This window comes from Dromiciops gliroides, chromosome 1, assembly GCF_019393635.1.
Source record: "Dromiciops gliroides isolate mDroGli1 chromosome 1, mDroGli1.pri, whole genome shotgun sequence".
NCBI classification, from domain to species: Eukaryota; Metazoa; Chordata; class Mammalia; order Microbiotheria; family Microbiotheriidae; genus Dromiciops; species Dromiciops gliroides.
This window is the reverse complement of record NC_057861.1, coordinates 668,973,234-668,994,884: the sequence shown is the minus strand read 5'-3', so window position 1 is coordinate 668,994,884 and position 21,651 is coordinate 668,973,234. Positions and strand designations below refer to the sequence as shown.

At 42.8% G+C, this 21,651-nt stretch overlaps 1 protein-coding gene across 1 annotated transcript in view; it reads right to left on the bottom strand.

The window, feature by feature from the left end:
- The window catches only part of CCDC12 (coiled-coil domain containing 12), a 73,969-nt gene extending 71,026 nt beyond the window's left edge, over positions 1-2,943 (bottom strand). The window contains exon 1 of the mRNA XM_043977958.1: positions 2,825-2,943. Coding sequence (XP_043833893.1) covers positions 2,825-2,920 — 96 coding nt within the window. The 5' untranslated portion in view covers positions 2,921-2,943. The remainder of the gene's footprint in view (positions 1-2,824) is intronic.
- Positions 2,944-21,651: the final 18,708 nt, after the last annotated feature.

Genomic DNA, 21,651 nt, shown 5'->3' with positions numbered 1-21,651 from the left:
TACCCCCACCCCTTACTTGGGCCCTTGCTGCCCTTCCTTCAGGAATTTGACTCCTCAGATGTCTCTCACCTCAAATCTCTCCTTATCTACTAGTACCTCCCCAGCCTTCTAAAAAGATCCCTTGCTCTCCCCAAACAAAACAAAACAAAACACCTTGCCCATCTTTTCAAGCTATGTCCTACAACTTTCATTTTTTCCATAGACAACCACCTAGAAAGAGACATCCCTATATACTCAGTGACCCCATTTCTTCAACTCCCACTCACTACTCAATAATAGCTCATTCTCATTCTCAACCCTCATATACTCTCCTATACCGAGGCCCACCTTCTCTCATGCTTACTAACACAATGGGTTGGGGAAAAAAATGGTCTACACTTTGATTCTCCCTGTCAATATCCTTCATCAATGTCTCTTGTTTTGAGTGAGATTCAATCCATTCCTCTTCCATTTCTTCATCCTCTGTGCAGTTAAGATTCTCCAAGCCATAATGACTATAATTATTTGCATTTAACACTATCAAAGACAGTAAAAAATAGTAAGAATAATAGATCATTGATTAATAGCTAGAAGGGACTTTAAAAATCATCTAGTCCAACCTCTCCATTTTACAGAAGAGAATATGAAGCTCACACAGGTAAAGTCAATCACCTATGTTCACAGAGTGCATCAGAGGCAATGTTGAACCTCAGACTTTGTGGGTCTACTTGACTCCAGGTTCAGCACACTATGCGCTACATTTCACTACCTCTCAGTCTCAAAAGAGACTGCCTAGGACTGCTTAGTAGCATTCTAACATTTACTACCCTCCCACTGCAAAGGGGCTCACAGGCTCCAGATCTTTCTATCCAGACTTTTGCTGCATCATCTTACCAGCTGCTGGCTCACTTTATATGTCAAGAAGTTCAATGCCTTGTTCACACCCTTCCCCATGCCCTTGTTCTTGGGGATTTCAACATACACACTCAATTACCATGGACTCCCAGTTCCTTTACCCCCTCAACTCTCTTGACCTACAATTTTACTGTACTCTGGCCCCACTCAGGAATTGTGATATCCTATCATCAGTAACTGTCTACCATCATGACCAACAACTTTGACTGCTTTTAAATCTGATAGTATCTCCCATCAACAGCCATCAAGTTAGGAATTCAACAAATAATAAATATCTTTATACTAGGTAAGCAACTAGACACTGTTGATACAAAGATTAAATGATACAGCCTCTACCCTCAAGGAGTTTACAATCTACCACAGGGATAAGAATATACAAATACCTGTAATACAAGTTAGGAAATGTTAAAGTGCCTAATAGTATATGAAGAGAGCCAAAGCAAGAGACTCTAATCTACCTTTCAAATAGAAGAAATGAGATGTCTGTGGAGGGGGAGAAGTTCAACCCAGGGGTGAAATTAGACTACTGTGAATAGGCAAGTTTGACAGGAGCAGAGTAAGTATATCATTCCTATCTTACTTCCTCTCAGTTCTCCCTCTTCACCTCTAACTTCTCAAAGAGACTCTTGGGGATAAATTTTGGTAAGATTGTTTCATCCTTGTTGTAAAAACAACAACAAAAAAGAGCTTATAGTCTAATAGCATGTATATGGTATGGTTAGTTATGTATACAAAATAGTATCAAGAATAATCAAGAACATAATGGTAGGAAAAGACAGGCCTTGTAGGGCAGATGGAACAGGAAAGCTGTTCCTCTGTTAATTAACCTTTCCATGGTATGTTACTTGCATATACTACACATGCACATATGGTTTAGATCTATAGACTCATAGACCCTTAAAGTCAGAAGGAACTTTAGATCATATAGTCCAACCCCCTCATTTTACAGTTGAGGAAACTGATCCTCAAAGCAAGGAAGTAATTTGTCAGTTCAGTCATTTTTCCAGTCACCTCCGACTCTGTGACCCTATTTGGGGTTTTCTTGGCAAAGTCACTGGAGTGGTTTGCCATTTCCTTCTCCAGAAGTAACCTGTGGCAGAGTCCAAAGTGGAACCAGGGTTTCCTGATTCCCAATCTTTGTAGCATACTGATCCGTGTACGTCTCATCCTCTTGCTAGACTGCAACCTTTTTTTCGGCAAAGACGCAGCTGTAGCATCTTTGTATATCCAACACCAAACACAAGGTTGGAATTTGAGAAAAAGACCCTAAGTTTTCACCCCTTTCATCCTGGGCAACTAGTACAAGAAAAGGACTTTAATCCAACTTCATCTGACAGACAGGGACAAAGAAGAAGTAGTGAAGGCCAAAGAGAAGACAGACACTGGGAAACAGGAAAGAGGGGATACAGAACCCTGTCTTCTGACTTTAAATCCAGTGCTCTTCCCATTACATCACTCTGCCTAACTTCCTCAGATCATCTTCCAAGTTATTCAGATTCCTTTCACTCTTTAAGGTTGACAAGGGCACGGAGTAGAGACACCCACTCTCCCTTCCCCACGGAGGAGAAACGACCCCTGGGGAAGCTTGAAAGGCAACTTCCATCTCGTCTTGTCTCATCTCCCCCTCCCCACGCCTCAGTTTGACTTTTGAGGAGGGGAAGGAAAGAGAATCTCTTCGCTGACACGCTCGCTTGCCTCTCATCGGCTTCTCCTGGCGGAGGCAGGGGGGGCCACGTCTGGAACCTCAGACACTCGTGCAAAGGGGGCTTCGGGGTAGAGACCCAAGCTCCACGCGCATGCGCCTATCGAGAGTCCTGCAGGCCAGATCTGTCCCGGCACGCGCTCCGGGACGTTAGCCCGCTCCGTCCACACCTCTCTCCCTGCGGCGGCCTCATGCCGACCATCCCGCCTTTCTGTCTCCCCCTCTCACCTTGCGCCCGGTCTTTTCTCTAAGCGCCTTGAGCCTCTCCTTCCGCCGCAGCGCCTCCTCCTCCAGGCGTCCAACACCAGCGACCGGTGCAGCCATCTTGTTTCTCAATTAGCTTCCGGTCGGTCGGGTACAGAGCTCGACCCCGAAGAGTGACAGCTCAAGAGAGGAAGGGATAGGCGGAGAAGCGAGGGGCCGGAGCCTATTGACCAATAGTGGCAGCGTAGAAGCCTGAGAGGGCGGGATCGGGTGAGGACCCAAGGCAGCACTAGGGAAACTATTTCCTTTGAGACCCCATTAAGCCATTGCCTATCCCAAGAAGTGCTTTTCTGATCAGGTCTAACAAAGGAGCTCAGAACGCATCGATAACGTTCTCTTGCATTAGATCCAAAAATAGAGCAGTTCATCATTTGCATTTTTTAAAAGGTGATTTGATTTATGCATGACTTTTAGCTACACATTCATTGCATTCAGTACAATTAACTCTTCAAAGTATAGTAGCTTGCATTTATATGGCATTTTAAGCTTCGAAAAACACTTTACTTACATTTTATTTGATCTTGGCAACAGCCTCCTGTTGGGAGGAGGGAAGGGGGGGGGAGAAAAATTTAGACCTCAAAATCTTATAAAAACAAATCTTGAAAACTATCTTTACATCTAACTGGAAAAAAATAAAATACTATTAAGATTGAAAAAAAATGATGAAAGGTTTGGTTTCAGAGAAACTTGGGAAGAGTTGTATAAACTGATTCAGAATGAACAGAACCAAGAACAATGTATATAATTTTAAAAAAAGAAACAACTTTCAAAGACTTAAGATCTCTAATCAATGTAATGACTAATTATGATTCCAGAGGACCAGTGATAAAGAATTAGGGCCACCTCCTGACAGAGAGATGATGGAAAATGAGCCGTATATTTTTGGACATGACCAATGTGAGATTTTTACTTGAATACACATATTTGTTATAAGGGTTTTGTTTTTATTTTTTCCTAGTTGGTGGTAAGATGGAAGGGAGAAAAATTAAGGATTGTTCATTAAAAAAAGTGTCAGGATCCCCATGCCAAGACTACAACCCCCTTTTTCTACCTCCTCTCTTTTTACTATCAGAAGACACCCTGTTTTCCAGAGCTAAGGCCCAGCAATCAAGCTGTGCCCTCAGCTTGGCATAACAATAATCCTTTTTGCTCACCCTCTGGTTTAACTTTGCTGCAGTAAAATCCCAGAATTGTTTCACACTAGGCCCAGGTGGTCCCTGAGCTCAGACAAGCACCTGCAGGAACTATGTTTGGGTCATGAAGCCCTGGTAGGAATAAGACATCTGATTGTTGCTGTCACCTCTCATTGTCAAGGCTACAGCTCACTGTGTAGCCACTAGTATATATATTAAGGCTCAGCCTCACTGTAGTGGGTCTCCTCAGTATCAAAGCAGACCCTCTAATGCCAGTCTAGTTTCCTTCCTCCAACAGAATAAAGAATGTTTTTTGCTAATAACCACTGGTAGCTCTCTGCCTTTCTTTAAATTTTGTTTTGTTTTTCAGAGTTAATATTTGGGGTATCACTTCTGGGAGCTCTTTGGTATTTTTCACAGTTACCAGCCATTGCATAACTTCTATGACTCTTTGGTAATTTATTTACAGGGTGTGACAAAAGTAATAAAAGAGCTAAAGAAGAGGAAGTTTGGGGCTACATAATCTCTGAAGTCTCTCCCAGTTCATCCTGGAAACACCTAGAATTTGTGGGGAAAGTACTGTGTACCCCAAGTTTCTGTGAGTCTCTCTGACTTTTGAGGATCCTTTCAACTCAGAGATTCCTTAAGAATGGGTATAATTGTATACATTACAAAATAATGTATGCCTTTTGATGTCCCTTTACTAAAGCATTCCTAGCAATGTTCCTATTGCAATCCTTTTTGCTTTCAAACTGAGTTAATAGTTTTCTAAGAAGTAGAGTTGCAGAAGTCTGCTAAAAATTCAACAGATTGTTTTTCTTGCTCCTAACTTCTGCAAAAGGTTTCTACTTCTTCTACCCGCCTCCATTCCTACTCAAAGAGTATCCTCTCTCAATGTCATTCTTGGGGTATTTATTGGTATCCAATCATACATACATCCTGAAACCTTCCAATGTCATTAACTATATGTCATTTTTAGTTGTAAGAACTAGCTCATCATAAAACTCCTAGACAATAGGTGCTAACAGTTAAAGCTACTGTGTTTCTTGAATATGTGCCAAGGTCAAGATTTTGTCAATCAATCAATAAACATTAGGCACTGTGATAAGTGCTGGTGATACAAAAAGAGGCAAAAGATAATTCCTGTCTTCAAGAGGTTCACAATCAAATAGGGGAGACATACACACACACACACACACACACATACAGAGAGAGAGAAAAACACCTATTATGTGCCAGGAATTGTGCTGAGCTCTAGGGATACAAAAAAAGAGACAAAAGACAGCCCCTGCCTCAAGAAGCTTACTACCTAATGGGGAAAAGGACATGGACTCAATGGAGGATGGAGTGGAGTAGAGAAAGACTTCAAGCAGGCAGACCCATTAACAGGATATTGCAATAGTCCAGACATAGGTGATGAGGGCCTATACTGCAGTGGTAGCTGTATCAGAAGAAACAAAGGGGCATTTTCAAGAGATGTTACTGTTGGGGCAGCTAGATGGTGCAGTGGATAGAGTACCGGCCCTGGATTCAGGAGTACCTGAGTTCAAATCCGACCTCAGACACTTAACACTTACTAGCTGGGCAAGTCACTTAACTCCAATTGCCTCACCAAAAAAAAGAGAGAGAGATGTTACTGTGAGAAAATTATTATTAATATTGAATTTCTTGGAGGGACCCAGAGATCAGTTTCTCAGTCCTTTCTTCCCCCTACTCCAGAAAGTCTAGTTCTCCTTGATCTGGGACAAACCCAAGGGAAGAAAAGAAATGGAGATAGATTCATTTGTTTAGCTCAGTGAAGGACTGATGGGGTCAAACCACACCTAGATAATAGACTTGACCTTAAGCAACTTGAGTAAGGGTCTTTTGCTTACTTTTCCCTGATGTCATCTGTAGAGTTCGTTTTAATGTAGACCACCTTCAAATTATGTCAACCAGTGGAATTGAATGATGCTAACCAATTAGCTTTGATCAATGTATAATGACCTCAATAATAATGGGTGAGAGACTGTGAGGAATTAAGGATATAACATCTAGATTAGGAACCTAAGGGATGTGAAGGATGGTGTTCTCCTCTGCACCAATGGGGTGAGGGTTATTCAGAGAAGGTTTAGAGGGAAAGATAATGAGTAAAGAAAAGACTATCCCCCAGCTAGTCTCACATACCCTAACCAATTAACATTCCAGCATGTTCAAGAACACCTAACAGGGATCTTAGGAGTACTATAGGAAGAGAAACTTTTTAACTACATAAGCAGGAATAATCTGCTATTGAATCACATTATTCCTCAAGACTTATCCTCTGACCAACCCTGGAACTGGTACTGGTACTTGCATTGTTATCCAGAAGGCAGATAGAAGATCAGGAGAAACAAACTTGAAGAAGCATGGCCTTCACTGGAAATATTCAAGGGGGCCTTGACAACTTTCACACTTCCTACATGCACAGTTTACCTGAGATCTGACCAGATGTAATTCATCACCTAAAATAGTACATTTCCTTCAATGAACTCTACTTGAACATATGAGTTATACATTGAGTTTTGCTTTCATCTTTTGGTGACAGGAGTAATGTTTACTACATCACCATTGTTATTCATTTAGAAAGCCTCTGTTACTAAATGTTGGGGAATTAGTGGGAGAGTCTCATTACTTCTCCAACCCTGGAAATAGCCCAGTAAATTCAGAACACCAGAAAGGCCATGAGCAATGACCAATATGGAGATTTCAGAGAAATATGGGAGAACTTGTATGAGGTAATGCAGAACAGAACCATCAATAGAAAGAAAGCCTTTAACCTGGAGGGGATGAAGTAGATGAGGGACACAAAAAAAAAATAGTACAGATACAGATCAACTGAGTGTGCAGAAGTACAAATTCAGGTATAGTTGTGCCTAGAGAAAGAATAACCTATCTCCAAAAAGTCCTGCTTCTGTCCACTGTGGCAGTCAGGGGTGAAGTCCAGCTTTAGGTAGAAAGTGTTGTGTATTGTCAGTCACAATCACTACATTAAGTGGTTTTGCTTAATAGTTTTTGTGGAAATGTACTTTTTGGATGGTTTGTTTGGAAGTGTATGTGTGCCATGTTGAAACAAAATGTATCAAAAGAAATTTCTAAAAGAGATTAAGAAAAAGTGTCTCTGAGCTAAGAAGGTAAGTAACTGAATACTTATGATTCAATTTAAAAGAGATCCTACTTATAGTTTTAAGAAACTACTCCTTCAGGGGCAGCTAGGTGGTGCAATGGATAAGGCACTAGCCTTGGATTAAGGAGGACCTGAGTTCAAACCCAGCCTCAGACACTTACTAGCTGTGTGACCCTGGGCAAGTCACTTAAACCCCATTGCCCTGCAAAAAAAAGAAACTACTCCTTCATCCATTGATTGCTCTCCCCTCAAAATTCCTATAACATTTATGGCTCTGAATTATTTATTTGGGCACCCCTCATCATTTGCTATTTCAAGTTTTTCAATTTTATCCCCCTTCTTTAAAATGAATACCAGTAATGTTATATGGTTGAAAACTTATATAATATAATCTCAGAAGTATAAAAATTATTCAGTGGATAAAGCACTGGCCCTGGATTCAGGAGGACTTGAGTTCAAATCCAGCCTCAGACACTTGACACTTACTAGCTGTGTGACCCTGGGCAAGTCACTTAACCCTCATTGCCCTGAAAAAAAATATTCAAAGGGCAACAGAAAGACACATGGTAAGTATAACTAAGCTAGAGTCCCACATCTCTAGTTTTCTCCATCTGGAAATCCTGCCACTACCTTACACAACAACAAACTTTGAACTGAAATCATCTTTCCCCTCCTTCCAAATTCCGTTTTTGTTCATAATGCTCACATCTTCTCACCCACCCAGGCTCAAAGTTGTGAGGTCATCTGTCACTTGTCCCTCTCCCTGACTCCTCACAACCAATACACTGCCCAGTCACCTCAATTGTAACCCCCCTCCCATCTCATATCTATATCTTTCTCTCCAATCACACGGCTGTCATCCTAGTTCTGGATTGTCATCTTCCAATTTTATTATTATTTATTAAAAAGTTAGCCTCCCTGCTTAATAAATGCTTATCTTTTTCTCTAGATGATTGATGTAGAAGTGGTCAAACAATTATGGAAAGGCAATTTGGAATTAAGCTAAGAAAGTGACTGAATATGCCTATACTCTTATATCCAGTGATCCCATTTCAAGACAGCTACATAAAGGAGACCAGGGATAGAAATAAAGGTGTTATATACACACATACATACATACACACATACATACATACATACACATACATACATATACATATACATACATATACATATATATATATCCATACTTTTTTGTAGAAGAACAGGAAACAAAACAGCTGTCCATCAAATGAATTGCTTAAATAAGTGTTTGTACATGCATGTAATGGACTATTAATGTACCATATGAAGAAATAACCATGAAGAATACAGAAAAGCATAAGATTTACATGCACTGATGCAAAGTGAAGTAAGCAGAACCAGGAAACTCGCTGATGCAATGACTATGACAATATAAATAGAAAGAACAAAAACAAACAAAATTGAACTTGGTTTGATTATGATGACTGTGCTTATCCCTGAAGAAATGGTAAGAGAGGAGGGCATGTGAGTCCACCAACCTTGGCTCAGCTGATGTAGCCACAAAATGCAGACTTACATGAGGAGGTTTTAATGTGTTAACAAGGTCCCATGATCCCTTTATGAGGTTGAATACTTTTCTGTTTGAGTCAAGAAGGGAACTGAGTTTGCCTGACCAAATTAGTCATGCCTTTGGGAAATTGAAATAACTAATTTCTACACAGAGTTCCAGAGAGGGGTTCCCTGAATAGATCAATCAGCTGGATTCCCACAGTCTCTCCACAGTTCCACTCTCTTCTCTCCTCCTGGTCTTAGCTACTTTCTCCCTCAGGTGTCTGCTTCTTTGTATTTGTAGCTCTCAGGGGTGTGTGTCTGTTGTCTGCTGGATACAGCATTTCCTACTGGTTGAGGAGTTCTGCTCCAAAACAATAATAGAGCATGATGGTGAGAAACCCTGTTCCCCCACCCCACCCCCCACAAATTGATTTTCTCATGGGTGACTTGTTCTTCCAATTCTTTTGGATCCCATCTTTGAACTGTTCCTACTCTCAATTGTTGAAATTTGCTCAGAATTTAACTATTTGAAGTCTCTCCCTATTCTCCCCTTCCCTCCCCCCAACCCCATTGCTAATTTGTTTACTCAACCAGCTCCTTTCTTGACTTAATCAATGGCTTAGAAGGAAAACAATTTACAAATTCTTCCCCCTTTAATTTTCATATTACTTCTTTAGTCTTTTTTTTTTTGCCCCATCTCATTCTATTGTGTAATACTTATTTGTGGATTACATTTTAAGCTTTTAGTTGGCAAGGACTGTGTCATTTTCCATTTTCATTCCCTCAGCACTGAGCACATGGCCTTTCATTTAGTAGGCACTTAATCAATGCTTGTTGTACTAAACTAAAGCTATAAGGCATCCTATAAAGGTACCTCAAACTCCAAATTGTTCAACCTCAGACTCAGATTAATAAGAAGATATTCCTTTTCACTACATCTTCGGGGCAATGTAAAGTAACACAGAAAAGGAATAAAGAAGCTTTGGTTATTTTGGTTTTGTTATCATTGATTGGTCATTTTCCAGTCGTGTCTGACTCTTTGTGACCCCATTTGGGATTTTGTTGACAAAAATATTGCAGTGGTTTGCCATTTCTTTCCATATTACAAGTTCACAAAGCCTGACTTGAAAGAGCTAGAATTTTAGTAGGTCCTATTCATTTAATAGTCATGAAGCTTCTGGACATGAATTCGGTGGGACAGTGCTATGTAGGAATTGAGATAAGTTTTGAGTCTATTAATGTCACCCCACTCCACTCCCTTCCCAGATAGGTGGTATAGGGGAGAATGAGACCTGAGGCATTGGGGGAAAATAGTTCGTATGTTTTTTTCATGATGTTTTCAAAGTAAATATCTCTTTGTTACTGATGTTAAGTGGTTAAATGAAACCAGAGTGCTTGTTACTGGCATCTGACAACAGGTGAACACAGCTGGTTGAGGGTTCAAACCAATGTAGTGGAGAAGAGACACCCCAACCCATCATTATCCCCTGGAATCCCAGAGGGAAGATATAGCAGCCTGTTAAGAAATAGTAAGATCAGAGCATGCCCCTACATTGGGATGAAACTACTGTATATTAAACCTTTACATTAGAATCATATTAAATTTCATGTTAAAATGCTATTCCAGGGGCAGCTAGGTGGCTCAGTGGATAAAGCACTGGCCCAGGATTCCGGAGTACCTGAATTCAAATCTGGCCTCAGACACTTGACACTTACTAGCTGTGTGACCCTGGGCAAGTCACTTAACCCTCATTGCCCTTCAAAAAAAACTCCCCAAAACAAAAAAACAAAAAGTAAAAAATGCTATTCCAAATATAATATTTTGTCACTGAAGATAAAAGCTCTTTAAGAAAAATATTATGCTGCGGAAATATGGTTAATGTGAATGTACATATATAACCTATATCATATTGCTTTCTGTCTTGGGAAGAGGGGAAAGATGGGAGGGAGGGAGAAAAATTTGGAACCAGAAATCTTATAAAAACAAATGTTGAAAACCATCTTTATACATAACTGGGGAAAAAAGAAAATACTATTAAGATAAAAAAAGAAAAATATTATACGAGGAAATTTTTATATCAAACTCATCCGAGGCCTTAGAGTCATATTATTGTTGTTATTCGTTCTTTGTTTTCAGAGAGAACCAATGATATCAGGAGGGTGATGTCTTGACTTGCTCACGGATTTGATTTAAGTGAGGCAGAGTTGTGCAAATTCATCAGCCTCATTTTCTCCTCCAGAATCACTGAAGTGCAGTGGCAAGACAAAAGTCAGGAGGACTAGTAATGGCCCCTAGAGTCATATGCCAGTGTGGGGAAGAAGCTGAATCTAATTTATGAATTCAGGCTGTTTTAGAAAGATATCCTTACAAAGTACACCAACTACTTCTCTTGTATATACAATGTAAAAACATATGGTTTTAGTACTTAGCAATATTACTTTCTCTCTCTTTCTTTCTCTCTCTTTTTTTAGGGGGTGAGACAATGAGGGTTAAGTGACTTGCCCAGGGTCACACAGCTAGTAAATGTCAAGTGTCTGAGGTCTGATTTGAACTCAGGTCCTCCTGAATCCAGGGCTGGTGCTTTATCCACTGCACCACCTAGCTACCCCACTTTTTCTCCTTTTTTTTTTTTTTAAGTGAGGCAATTGGGGTTAAGTGACTTGCCCAGGGTCACACAGCTAGTAAGTGCTAAGTGAGGCCGGATTTGAACTCAGGTCCTCCTGACTCCAGGGCTGGTGCTCTATCCACTGCGCCACCTAGCTGCCCCCGATTTTTCTCCTTAATAAAGGATAATTATTTGAATTATCTGTGGAAAAACATATTCTTGCAATTAAATCTCAGGATAAGACCAAGGTTAGATTAAGCACTGATTGATAATACTTAAGGATTATTGAACAAGAATTTTATGACCTATAAGATGTGGCACAGATAAATCTTTCTAAGTCCTGACTTGAAGGGGGAGGGGGGGTGCGTAAGACTGGAAAAACATGGGGAAACAAGGAGGTTCTTTGGCCATGGAGGACTATGGGGTGAGATTCATTCAAACACAGCAAGGAGACAGCATGGAAAGTCCTTGATCTTGTTCTCATAGGAGATAGAATCTAGAATGACCTTTGAATAAGGAGTTTGGAAGGGAAATATATGTGAAAAAGAAAAGTCATCTTTTTTTTTTCTTTTTGCTTACTGTTGTTTCCCTACCCAAGTCCCTCAGGTCTCCACATCCTTTCCAGATAGAAGGGTTGGGAGTAGTTCTAGGCCCAGATTGAACCTAGACTGAAGTTTTGAAGCCACAAACTAACCTAGCTGGGAAAGCAGATAAGGGAATAACTCCTCCCCACCCCATACCTATCTCTCTGGCCAGTCAAGTCTTTTTAGATTCATGTCCTTATCAAATCCTCTAAATACCAACCATTCCAGGTTCCTGAAAATATCCCTGGCTTCCTTGCCAGCTATAGATCCATCTACTGTCCCCAGTGCCAGGGTAGCAGTGAGGGAAAGGCAGTATAGTTTCATTCTAGAGACGTAGGTATTAACTAGCAGAGCCCAGATTCAATTCCAGGCCTTCTGATGCCCAAATCTACTGATATGTTTTGTTTTCACATGACCAAAATTTCTCCCCATATCTTTCTCCTTCTTCCTTCCCAGTGAGTCATCCCATAGCACAATAATATTTTTCCAATATATTTTTATTTCTTTTGCTAAATATTTCCCACTTAGATGTAAAAAAATTTTTAACATTCATTTTTCTAAATTTTGAGGTTCAAATTCTCTTCCTCCCTCCTACCCATGCCCTACCCCTTGGGGAAGCAAGCAATATGATATTGATTGTACATGTGAAAGTCATGTAAAATATAAGTCTGTATTAGCTCTGTTGCAAAATAAAACACCAACATGCACACAAAAAAGAAAAATAAAGAAAGCTTTAAAAGTGCTTCAGTCTAAAAAAAAGTGCTTCAGTCTGCACTCAGAGTTCATCAGTTCTCTCTCTGCAGGTGGATAGCATTTTCATTTTGAGTCCTTTGGAACTGTCTTGGATCATTGTCTTGATCAGAGTAGTTATCTTTCACAGTTGATCATCCTTACAGTATTGCTGTTACTGTGTACAATTGACCTCCTCATTCTACTTACTTCATTCTGCATCAGTTCATATAAGTCATCTCAGGTTTTTCTGAAACCATCTTGCTCATCATTTCTTATAGCACAATCATCCAACAGAATCATATACCACAGCTTGTTCAGCTCAATTTTCAATTCTTTGCCACCACAAAATGAGTTGCTATAAATGTTTGTACAACTGTCCTTTTCCATTTTCTTTGATCTCTTTGGGATATACCTAGTAGTGATATTTCTGGGTCAAAGGGTATGCACAATTTAGTTTGATAGCCCTTTGGGCATAGTTCCAAATTGTTCTCCAGAACGGTTGGACTAGTTCACAGCTCCACTAATAGTGCTTTAGTGTCCCTATTTTTCCACATTCCCTCCAGCACTTGTAGTTTTCCTTTTCTATTATGTTAGTCAATGTGATAGATGTGAAGTGGTATCTCAGAGTTGTTTTGATTTATAGTTCTCTAATCAATAGTGATTTAGATAATTTTTTTCATTGATAGCTTTGATTTAATCTTCTGAAAACTGCCTGTTCATATCCTTTGACCATTTATCAACTTGGAAATGGCTCTTATTTTTATAAATTTGGCTCAGAAGAAATAATATTTTTGAATAAATGAAAGAAAATAAAAAGAAGAGAAAAAATCAACAAAACTGATCAACATATAAAAAAGCCTTCATGTACCTCCCAGCTCTGCAAAGAAATGAAAAAGGGGGTGTCCTCTTATATTTTTTGTTTAGGGTCATGACTGGTCTTTGAAACTTTGCAAAATCCACTTGATTGTTTTGTGGTAGTTGTTCTTTCCACTTATCTTGTTGTAGTCAATGCATATATTGCTTTCCTAGCTCCTCTTATTTCACTCTGCATTCATTTTAAGTCTTACTATTCTCTGTTTTCATCATATTCATTGTTTCTCACAGTATGGTAATAGTCAATTACATTAACTTACCATCATTGTTTAAAAGCCATTCCACAATTGATGAGCATCTAGTTTGTTTCTAATCCTTTGCTACTACAAAAAGTGCTTCTTGAGGCAGCTAGGTGGTACAGTGGATAGAGAGCACCAGCCCTGGATTCAGGAGGACCTGAGTTCAAATCTGGCCTCAGCTGTGTGACCCTAGGCAAGTCACTTAACCCCAATTGCCTCACACCAAAAAAAAAAAAACAAAACAACAAATAAAAGTACTTTTATGCATATATCGGTATATAAGGAGACTTACATGTTATCAATGGCCTCCTTACGGTATATGCTTAGTATTTGCATTGAGGCAGTAGAGTGGATAGAGCTTTGAACTTTGAGTCTGGAAGACCTGAATTCGAATCTGACCCTCAGATACATACTAGATGTGTGATCCCGGGGAAGGCATTTAGCCTCTGCCTCAGTTTCCTCATCTGTAAAATGGAGATAATAATAGGACCTACCTCTCAGAGTTGTGATGATAAAATTTACAAAGTGGTTTCTTTTTTCTTTCTTTTTTTTTTTTGGTGAGGCAGTTGGGGTTAAGTGACTTGCCCAGGGTCACACAGCTAGTACGTGTCAAGCATCTGAGGCCAGATTTGAACTCAGGTCCTTCTGAACTCAGGCCTGGTGCTCTATCCACCTAACTGTCCCAAAGTGGTTTCTTTAAATGCTAGTTATTGGGGCAGCTAGGTGGCGCAGTGGATAGAGCAGTGGCCTTGGATTCAGGAGGACCTGAGTTCAAATCTGACCTCAGACACTTGACACTTACTAGCTGTGTGACCCTGGGCAAATCACTTAACCCTCATTGCCCTGCAAAACAAAACCAAAACCAAATGCTAGTTATTATTATTAATATATGGAACTAAATTGTCCTTAATGTTCCCCATGTATTGTGGGCTGGGACTAACTCAAGCTGGTCAATTTGGTAATTTATGTTCAATATTGAAATGAAATAGGTCATTCAACTAGAGATTTACTTAGCTCTAATAGCAGAGTAAGGTTATAGAGTGAGGATACCCCAAACTGATTCAGTTAGTGAAAGCTCTCCCGCCTCTGAACTGTCCATAGTGATCTCACAGCCAGTCATCAGAGAGGGTTTGGAGCTTCTTTTGGTTTTTGGTTTTTTTACTCTAAGGTTTCAAGTTAAAGAACTACCCCAGCCCACATGTGGAGGGGCTTTTTTAGATATTCCTTCTAATTCCACATGATACAGAACAATTCACCATGCATACCTGGAATTCTCTACCTTCAACAATTCCTTGGGATTCAGTCCCATCTGATCTTCATGACATCAGGGGTTTTCTTGGCAAAGATATTGGAGTGGTGGGCCATTTCCTTCTTCAGCTCATTTTACAGATGAGGAAAGCAAGACAAATAGGGTTAAGTGACTTGCCCAGGGTCCCACAGCTAATAAGTGTCTGAAGCCAGAGCCGAACTCACAAAGATAAGTATTCCAAGCCCTAGCGCTCTAGCCACTTCACCATCTAAACTGCCCCAATAATTCCTAGCTTCCCTCAAAGCTCAGCAAACCTATCCTGATTCCCTTGTAGCTACTGTTCTCTTTGTCTCTGGAAATTAATTTTTCCCCCCTTCTACCTTTAAGCTCCTTGAGGGCAGGGGCTACTTGACTTTTTTGTTTGTTTTTTAGGGCAGTGAAGGTTAAGTGACTTGCGCAGGGTCACACAGCTAGCAAGTGTCAAGTGTCTGAGGCAGGATTTGAACTCAGGTCCTCATGAATCCAGGGACTGTGCTTTATCCACTTTGCCACCTAGCTGCCCCACCCTTTTAAAAATTTACTGGTGATGCTTAATAAAGGCTCTTTGAATGAATAGATAAACTTCACCTCCTCCTAGATGTGGCTCACCCAGAAAGGACTCCACACTTCATTCTTCATTGAGGCTTCCAGCATGCCCAGCCCTAGCACCTTGGAGGAAGGAAGCAGAGGGAGACAAGAATAAGTGGTGCAAAGAGAATTTGAAGGAGGAGAGGGATGAGTGGAGAAAGTCAAATACTGAGAGACCAGGGAATGCCACAACCTCAGACCTGGAAGTGATTTCTGGGATTATTTAGCCCAATCTCCACCTGAGCAGGAAGTTCCTCTTTCTTTCTTTTCCATAAAAGTATTTTATTATTTTCCAGTTACATGTAGAGATAGCTTTCAACATTTGTTTTGATGAGATTTCTAGTTTCAAATTTTTCTCCCTCCCCCCTCCCTCCCCTCTCCCCAAAACAGCAAGTAATCTGATATAGGTTATATATGTACAATCACATTAAACATATTTCTGCATTAGTCATGCTGTGAGGGAAAAATCAGAGCAAAAAGGAAAAACCTCAAAAAAGAAAAACAACAACAAAGACAATAGAAATAGCATGGTTCAATCTTCATCTAGATTCCACAGTTCTTTTTTTCTGGATTTGGAGAGCATTTTCCATCATGAGTCCTTTGAAACTATCTTGGACCATTGTATTGCTGAGAAGAATCAAGTATATCACAGTTGATCAACACATAATGTTGATGATACTGTATACAATGTTCTCCTGGTTGTGCTTATCTCACTCAGCATCAGTTCATGCAAGTCCTTCCAGGTTTCTCTGAAACCCGCTTGCTCATCATTTCTTACGGCACAATAGTATTCCATTACATTCATATAGCACAACTTGTTCAGCCATTCCCCAATTGATGGGCATTCCCTTGATTTCCAATTCCTTGCCACCGCAAAAAGAGCAGCTATAGATATTTTTCTACACGTGGATCCTTTTCCCTTTTTTAGGATCTCTTTGGGAAAAAGACCTAATAGTGGTATTGCTGGGTCAAAGGGTATGCACAGCTTTATAGCCCTTTGGGCATAATTCCAAATTACTCTCCAAAATGGTTGGAGCAATTCACAGCTCCACCAACAATGCATTAGTGTTCCAATTTTTCCACAGCTTCTCCAACATTTATTATTTTCCTTTTTTGTCATTTTAGCCAATCTGATAGGTGTCAGTCAGGTGGTACCTCAGAGTTGTTTTAATTTGCATTTCTCTAATCAAAGTTCCTCTTTCTACAACATCTCTGATAAATGGTTAGTCATCTAGCTCGTTTTGCAGAAGAAAGAGGCCCCTCACTTCTTTGGACAGCTCTGGGCTAATTGTTAGGAGGCTCTTTCTATCAAACCTAAATCTCCCTTGGGCAATTTTCTCCTCAGCTCTTAGTTCTGCTTTTGGGGGTAGGGGAGGCAGACCGGACAAAGCTAATTCCTAATTCCTTTTCCCCAGATTTCAAGTACTTGAAAAAGGCAATCACGTGCTCCCGACTCTTCTCTAGTCTAAGATAAACATCCCAAATTCTTTTAATCAGTTCTCTTTCGGTGTGAGCGGAGGGTTACCCTCTCCTAGATGCTCTCGCTTGGGATGTCCTTCCTAAAATGAGATTCCTGGAACAAGAGTCGGTCCTGAAAACGTGCAGGGAAGCCAACAGGGCACTGCCACAATCTCCCCCTCACATTTAGCACAACCCCGGCACGTAGCAGGTGCTCAATAAATGCATGTTGACTTGACCCTGGACCGGGTATCTAAGATCTTGGCCTGAGCTCCTTCACCTGAAGGTTTGGAGCCCCACCCGGGGAGCCCACCACCTAAGGCCCTGGGGACATTTAGGGGGCGGGACTCGGGGTGAGAGGGGAGGCCGGGACTGGGCTGGACCCGCCTCCCGGGCCGCCTCTGACCTCAGGCTCCTCCTTTCGTCCTCTCCGCCCCTAGCACCTTCGGAACGGAGGGAGCTGGCGGGGCCAGGGGGGTAGGGAGGCAGCCGCGAGGTGCAGGAAGCCTCGGGCTGGCTACGGAGTGCGGCGGCGGCGGCGGCGGCAGTGGCGGCGGTGGCAGCAGCGGCCGGACCCAGGCGGACGAGGGGAGCCCGGAGCCCAGGCGCTCCGCGGGCTGCAGCTGGGCTCGCTCGGGAGCCTGGCCTCGGCCGGCTCCACGGGGACGCTCTCCCGTCCCCTCCCCTCCGCGCTCCCGGCCCCGGGAGGCATGGGCCGGCCCGGGGACACCTGGCGCCGGGCCCTGCTGGCCCCCTAGGAGGGCGGGAGGAGGCGGCGGCGGCGGCAGCAGGTGGAGCAGCGGAGAAGGCGGAGCCGAGCCGAGCCGGAGGGCCGGGCATGGCCACCACCGAGAGGCTCTACGAGCTCTGGATGCTTTACTATGCCAAGGTGAGCCAGCCCTGCTCCGGGCCGGCGGGCGCCCGGCAGGCCGGTCTGGGCCGCCGCCGACTCGCTCGGTGTCCGCTTACTGCCCCCCTCCCCCCTCCCCGCAGGCTGCCCTCACTTCCCTACTACTCTCCTTCCCCTCTCGGGTCCCGCACCTCCTCTTCACCCTCCCCTGTGTCCCCTCACTTCTCCCTGTGACCCCTCACTTCTCCCTGTGTCCCCTCACTTCTCCCTGTGTGCCCCCTCACTTCCCTTCTTCCTCAGTTCCCCTAACTCTCCCTGTGTCCCCTCACTTCCTTTCTCTCTCAAGTCCCCTCACTTCTCCCTGTATTTTCCCTCACTTCCCTTCTCCCTCATGTCCCCTCACTTCTCCCTGTGTCCCCTAACTTCCCTCCTCTCCGCCTTCCCCTCTCTGGTCTTTCCCCTCCCCCCCCAACCTCCCCTGTGTCCCCTCACTCTCTGTGTCCCCTCACTTCTCTTTCATGTCCCCTCCCTTCTCCCCCTTGTCTCCTCACCTCCCTTCTCCCCCTTGTCCCCTCACCTCCCTTCTCCCTCTGTCCCCTCACCTCCCTTCTCCCCCTTCTCCCCTCACCTCCCTTCTCCCTCTATCCCCTCACCTCCCTTCTCCCTCTATCCCCTCACCTCCCTTCTCCCCCTTGTCCCCTCACCTCCCTTCTCCCTCTGTGCCCCCTTACACCCCTACCTGTCTCCTCACTCCTTCTTTGCCTTATTCTACCTGTGTGTTGCCCCATCTCCGATGTATATAGTGTACTGAATAAATCCCATGTGTCCCTTTCATCCTTCCATTAGTTTACCCCACAGACCAAAGAAACACGAGCCTCCATAGGGCTTAGGAGACCCTCTCTGTGCTCCCCTTCATCCTTTATCTACCGGTGGGGTGGGATGGGAGGAGGCAGATAGTTGGGAGTGGCAACTGATTTTTGAGACTGGGGAGGGAGGGCTGAGGTCAGGGGAAAGACACATGGACTTGGATATGGCTACATATAAGCAGGTGTGTGTGCATGCCCATGTGTGAGCATGTATTACCACGTGTAGTGACACAGTGCACATCTATATCCCTTCCTTATCCATACAGCCCTTAATGTTGCTGAGTTCCTAATACCTCATCAAGCCACAAGGCAAGGTTTCCCATTTTCAGCAGGTACTCTTAATATCCCAGAAGGGTCCAGTCAATCCTTTGGCCATGGGGGAGAATCAGTGTTTTTTGAAAGCTGTCTCCATCTCCAAACTATAGCCTCTGGGCTAACCATTGGGCTCCATGTATCTCCATGCTCTAACTCCTCCAGGATGCTTGGGTGATGGGGAGGAGGGGGAATTGAGAGGCTGAGCAGGGAAACAATGGAGAGGGAATAGCACAGCTAGAACTTGAAATTAAGGTTTAAGTGGAGTCAGGTCCCAGGTATAGAGAAACTGGGCTCAGGAGAGGTTGATATATCTGTTATTTTCAGTAGGGGCTCACCCTTGTGACTATGTGCAAATCTGGTTCTCTCTCGAAGCCTCGATTTCCTCATCTGGAAAATGGGTACAATAATAGCCATATTTACCTAACTCATGGGATTGTTGTGAGGGTCAAATGAACTGATATTGCAAACTTTAAAGCACTGTGTAGATGTTCACTATTATTGTAATTGTATTCAAGGAGTTCAGCAGGGGAGGTGGATTTCCTGAGAAGTGTGTATAAATGGGAATTGGGGATCCAAACTGAGGGTTGGGTTGTTGTTTTTTTTTTTTTAAGCTGTGGGTGGTGGAGGGGTATTAGCATTAGGGATCTGTGTCTGAGGATGGTTGTCTATCAATTCACCTCAATTTTGCTAACATTTACTGAACACCTGCCTGTGTTTAGCACCCAGGTCCAACAAAAATGAGAACAGAAACTCTTACCCTTGAAGGGTAAGGGGCATAGAGGAACAAGTTCACTGATAACACTTGTGTGACTTATCCTGCTTTGGGGCATGATTCGATGTTTTGACCAGACCCTTGAGGCCAGATTTTGGGGAGATCACTGTTGGTGATGGCTCCATGGAACTGACCCTCCAGAAGTGTGCTAGCTTCCTCTTTTTCCTCTTGTTTAATCTTTATTTTCACTGTCAATAGTCAGTAAACATTTATCAAGCACCCACTGTATACCAGGCACTGTGCTAAGGGCTGGGGATTCAAAAAGAGGCAAAAGACAGTCCTGTCTTCAGAGTTTATAATCTACTGGTAGAGACAGCAAACAACCATGTTTAAAAAAAAAAGGCTATATATGGAACAAATAAAAACTAAAAGGATGGAAGGCACTCGAAACAATTCTTTCTTTTTTTTTTTTTTGGTGAGGCAATTGGGGTTAAGTGACTTGCCCAGGGTCACACAGCTAGCAAGTGTCAAGTGTCTGAGGCTGGATTTGAACTCAGGTCCTCCTGAATCCAGGGCCAGTGCTCCATCCACTGCGCCACCTAGCTGCCCCCAACAATTCTTATAGAAGATGGAATTTTAGGTGTGGTTCTCTGCTTTAACTAGAAAAGCTCAGGCCTGGAGTAGTTAAGAGCCTTGAACCGTGGCTTCTAGTCACCTAGCCCAGGATTCACCTCAGACCTGAAAGTTCACAGGATCATAGAGTTTTAGAATTGGAGAGGACCTTAAAGGTTAGCCAGCCCTGCCTGCTCATTTGATAGGTGAACAGAGGTTCACAGAGATGAAGTGACTTGTCCAAGGGGTAGAACTAAGATTCAAGCCCAGGTCTTCCGAAGGACTTTTTCAACTATTCCTAATGTTTCTGGGTTGGGGGTGGGGGAGGGGGGGAGAAGGCGTGGAGTTCAGGGAAAGTGATGGAGAGGAAGACTTCCCCACAGTTTGTCTTCTTCCCTTCTCCCCACTACCCCCTGACATGGATGGTTTGGGGTTGAGGGGAATGGACAATTGGACCTCCTTTCCATCCTTTGGGGACTGATCCACTCAGATTTCATGAACACTCACTATGTCCTAGGCCCCTTCTGTTGGAACATTGGTAATTCATATGAGAGGCTTATAGAGTGACAGAGTTGGAAGGGATCTTAGACCATGGGAGGTCAGGCTTAGGAAGGATATGAGAATACAGCAGGACCTAAGAGAACATCTAATTCAATTTGCCCAGGATCATCTCGCAAATTATTGGCACTTGCACTCCTGACTCCCAAGTCCAGGGCTCTATACAACATATTGTGCTGCCTGATGAGGAATCGGGCATTGTCCTATTCTTCCTGAGAGGAGATGAGATTGGTTGAAGGACAGCATGAGAAAAAGGGAGTAGTGAGTTCTGTGGATGAATGTTAAACAGGAGGGAGAAAGGGAAGAGGAAAATCTGATCATGGGTATCAGTTCTCTGGTCCTAACCTCTACCTCATTGGAGGTGTTCAAGTAGTGGACAGATGACCATTTAGTAGGTAAGTTGTAATGAGGATTCTTTTGGGGGGGGGGCATGTGTTAGTCTGGATAGCTTCTGAGGATCCTTCCAATAAGATTCCATGATACCTCTAAACCCCTTTACCACTCCCTGCTCATTTCATCTCAGTTCTATTTGACTTCCTCTTTAGATATGGAAACTAGCCAGTTACTACCTGGTTGAGGATATCATTGAACATTTCTTCAGCCATAGATCTGGAGTTTACTAAGCAGCTCTATGACCTTGGGTGGGTACTTCATAAAGCCATAATTTCATGGAACATCAGAATGGGAAGGGACCTTGGAGATCAACTGTTCCAACCC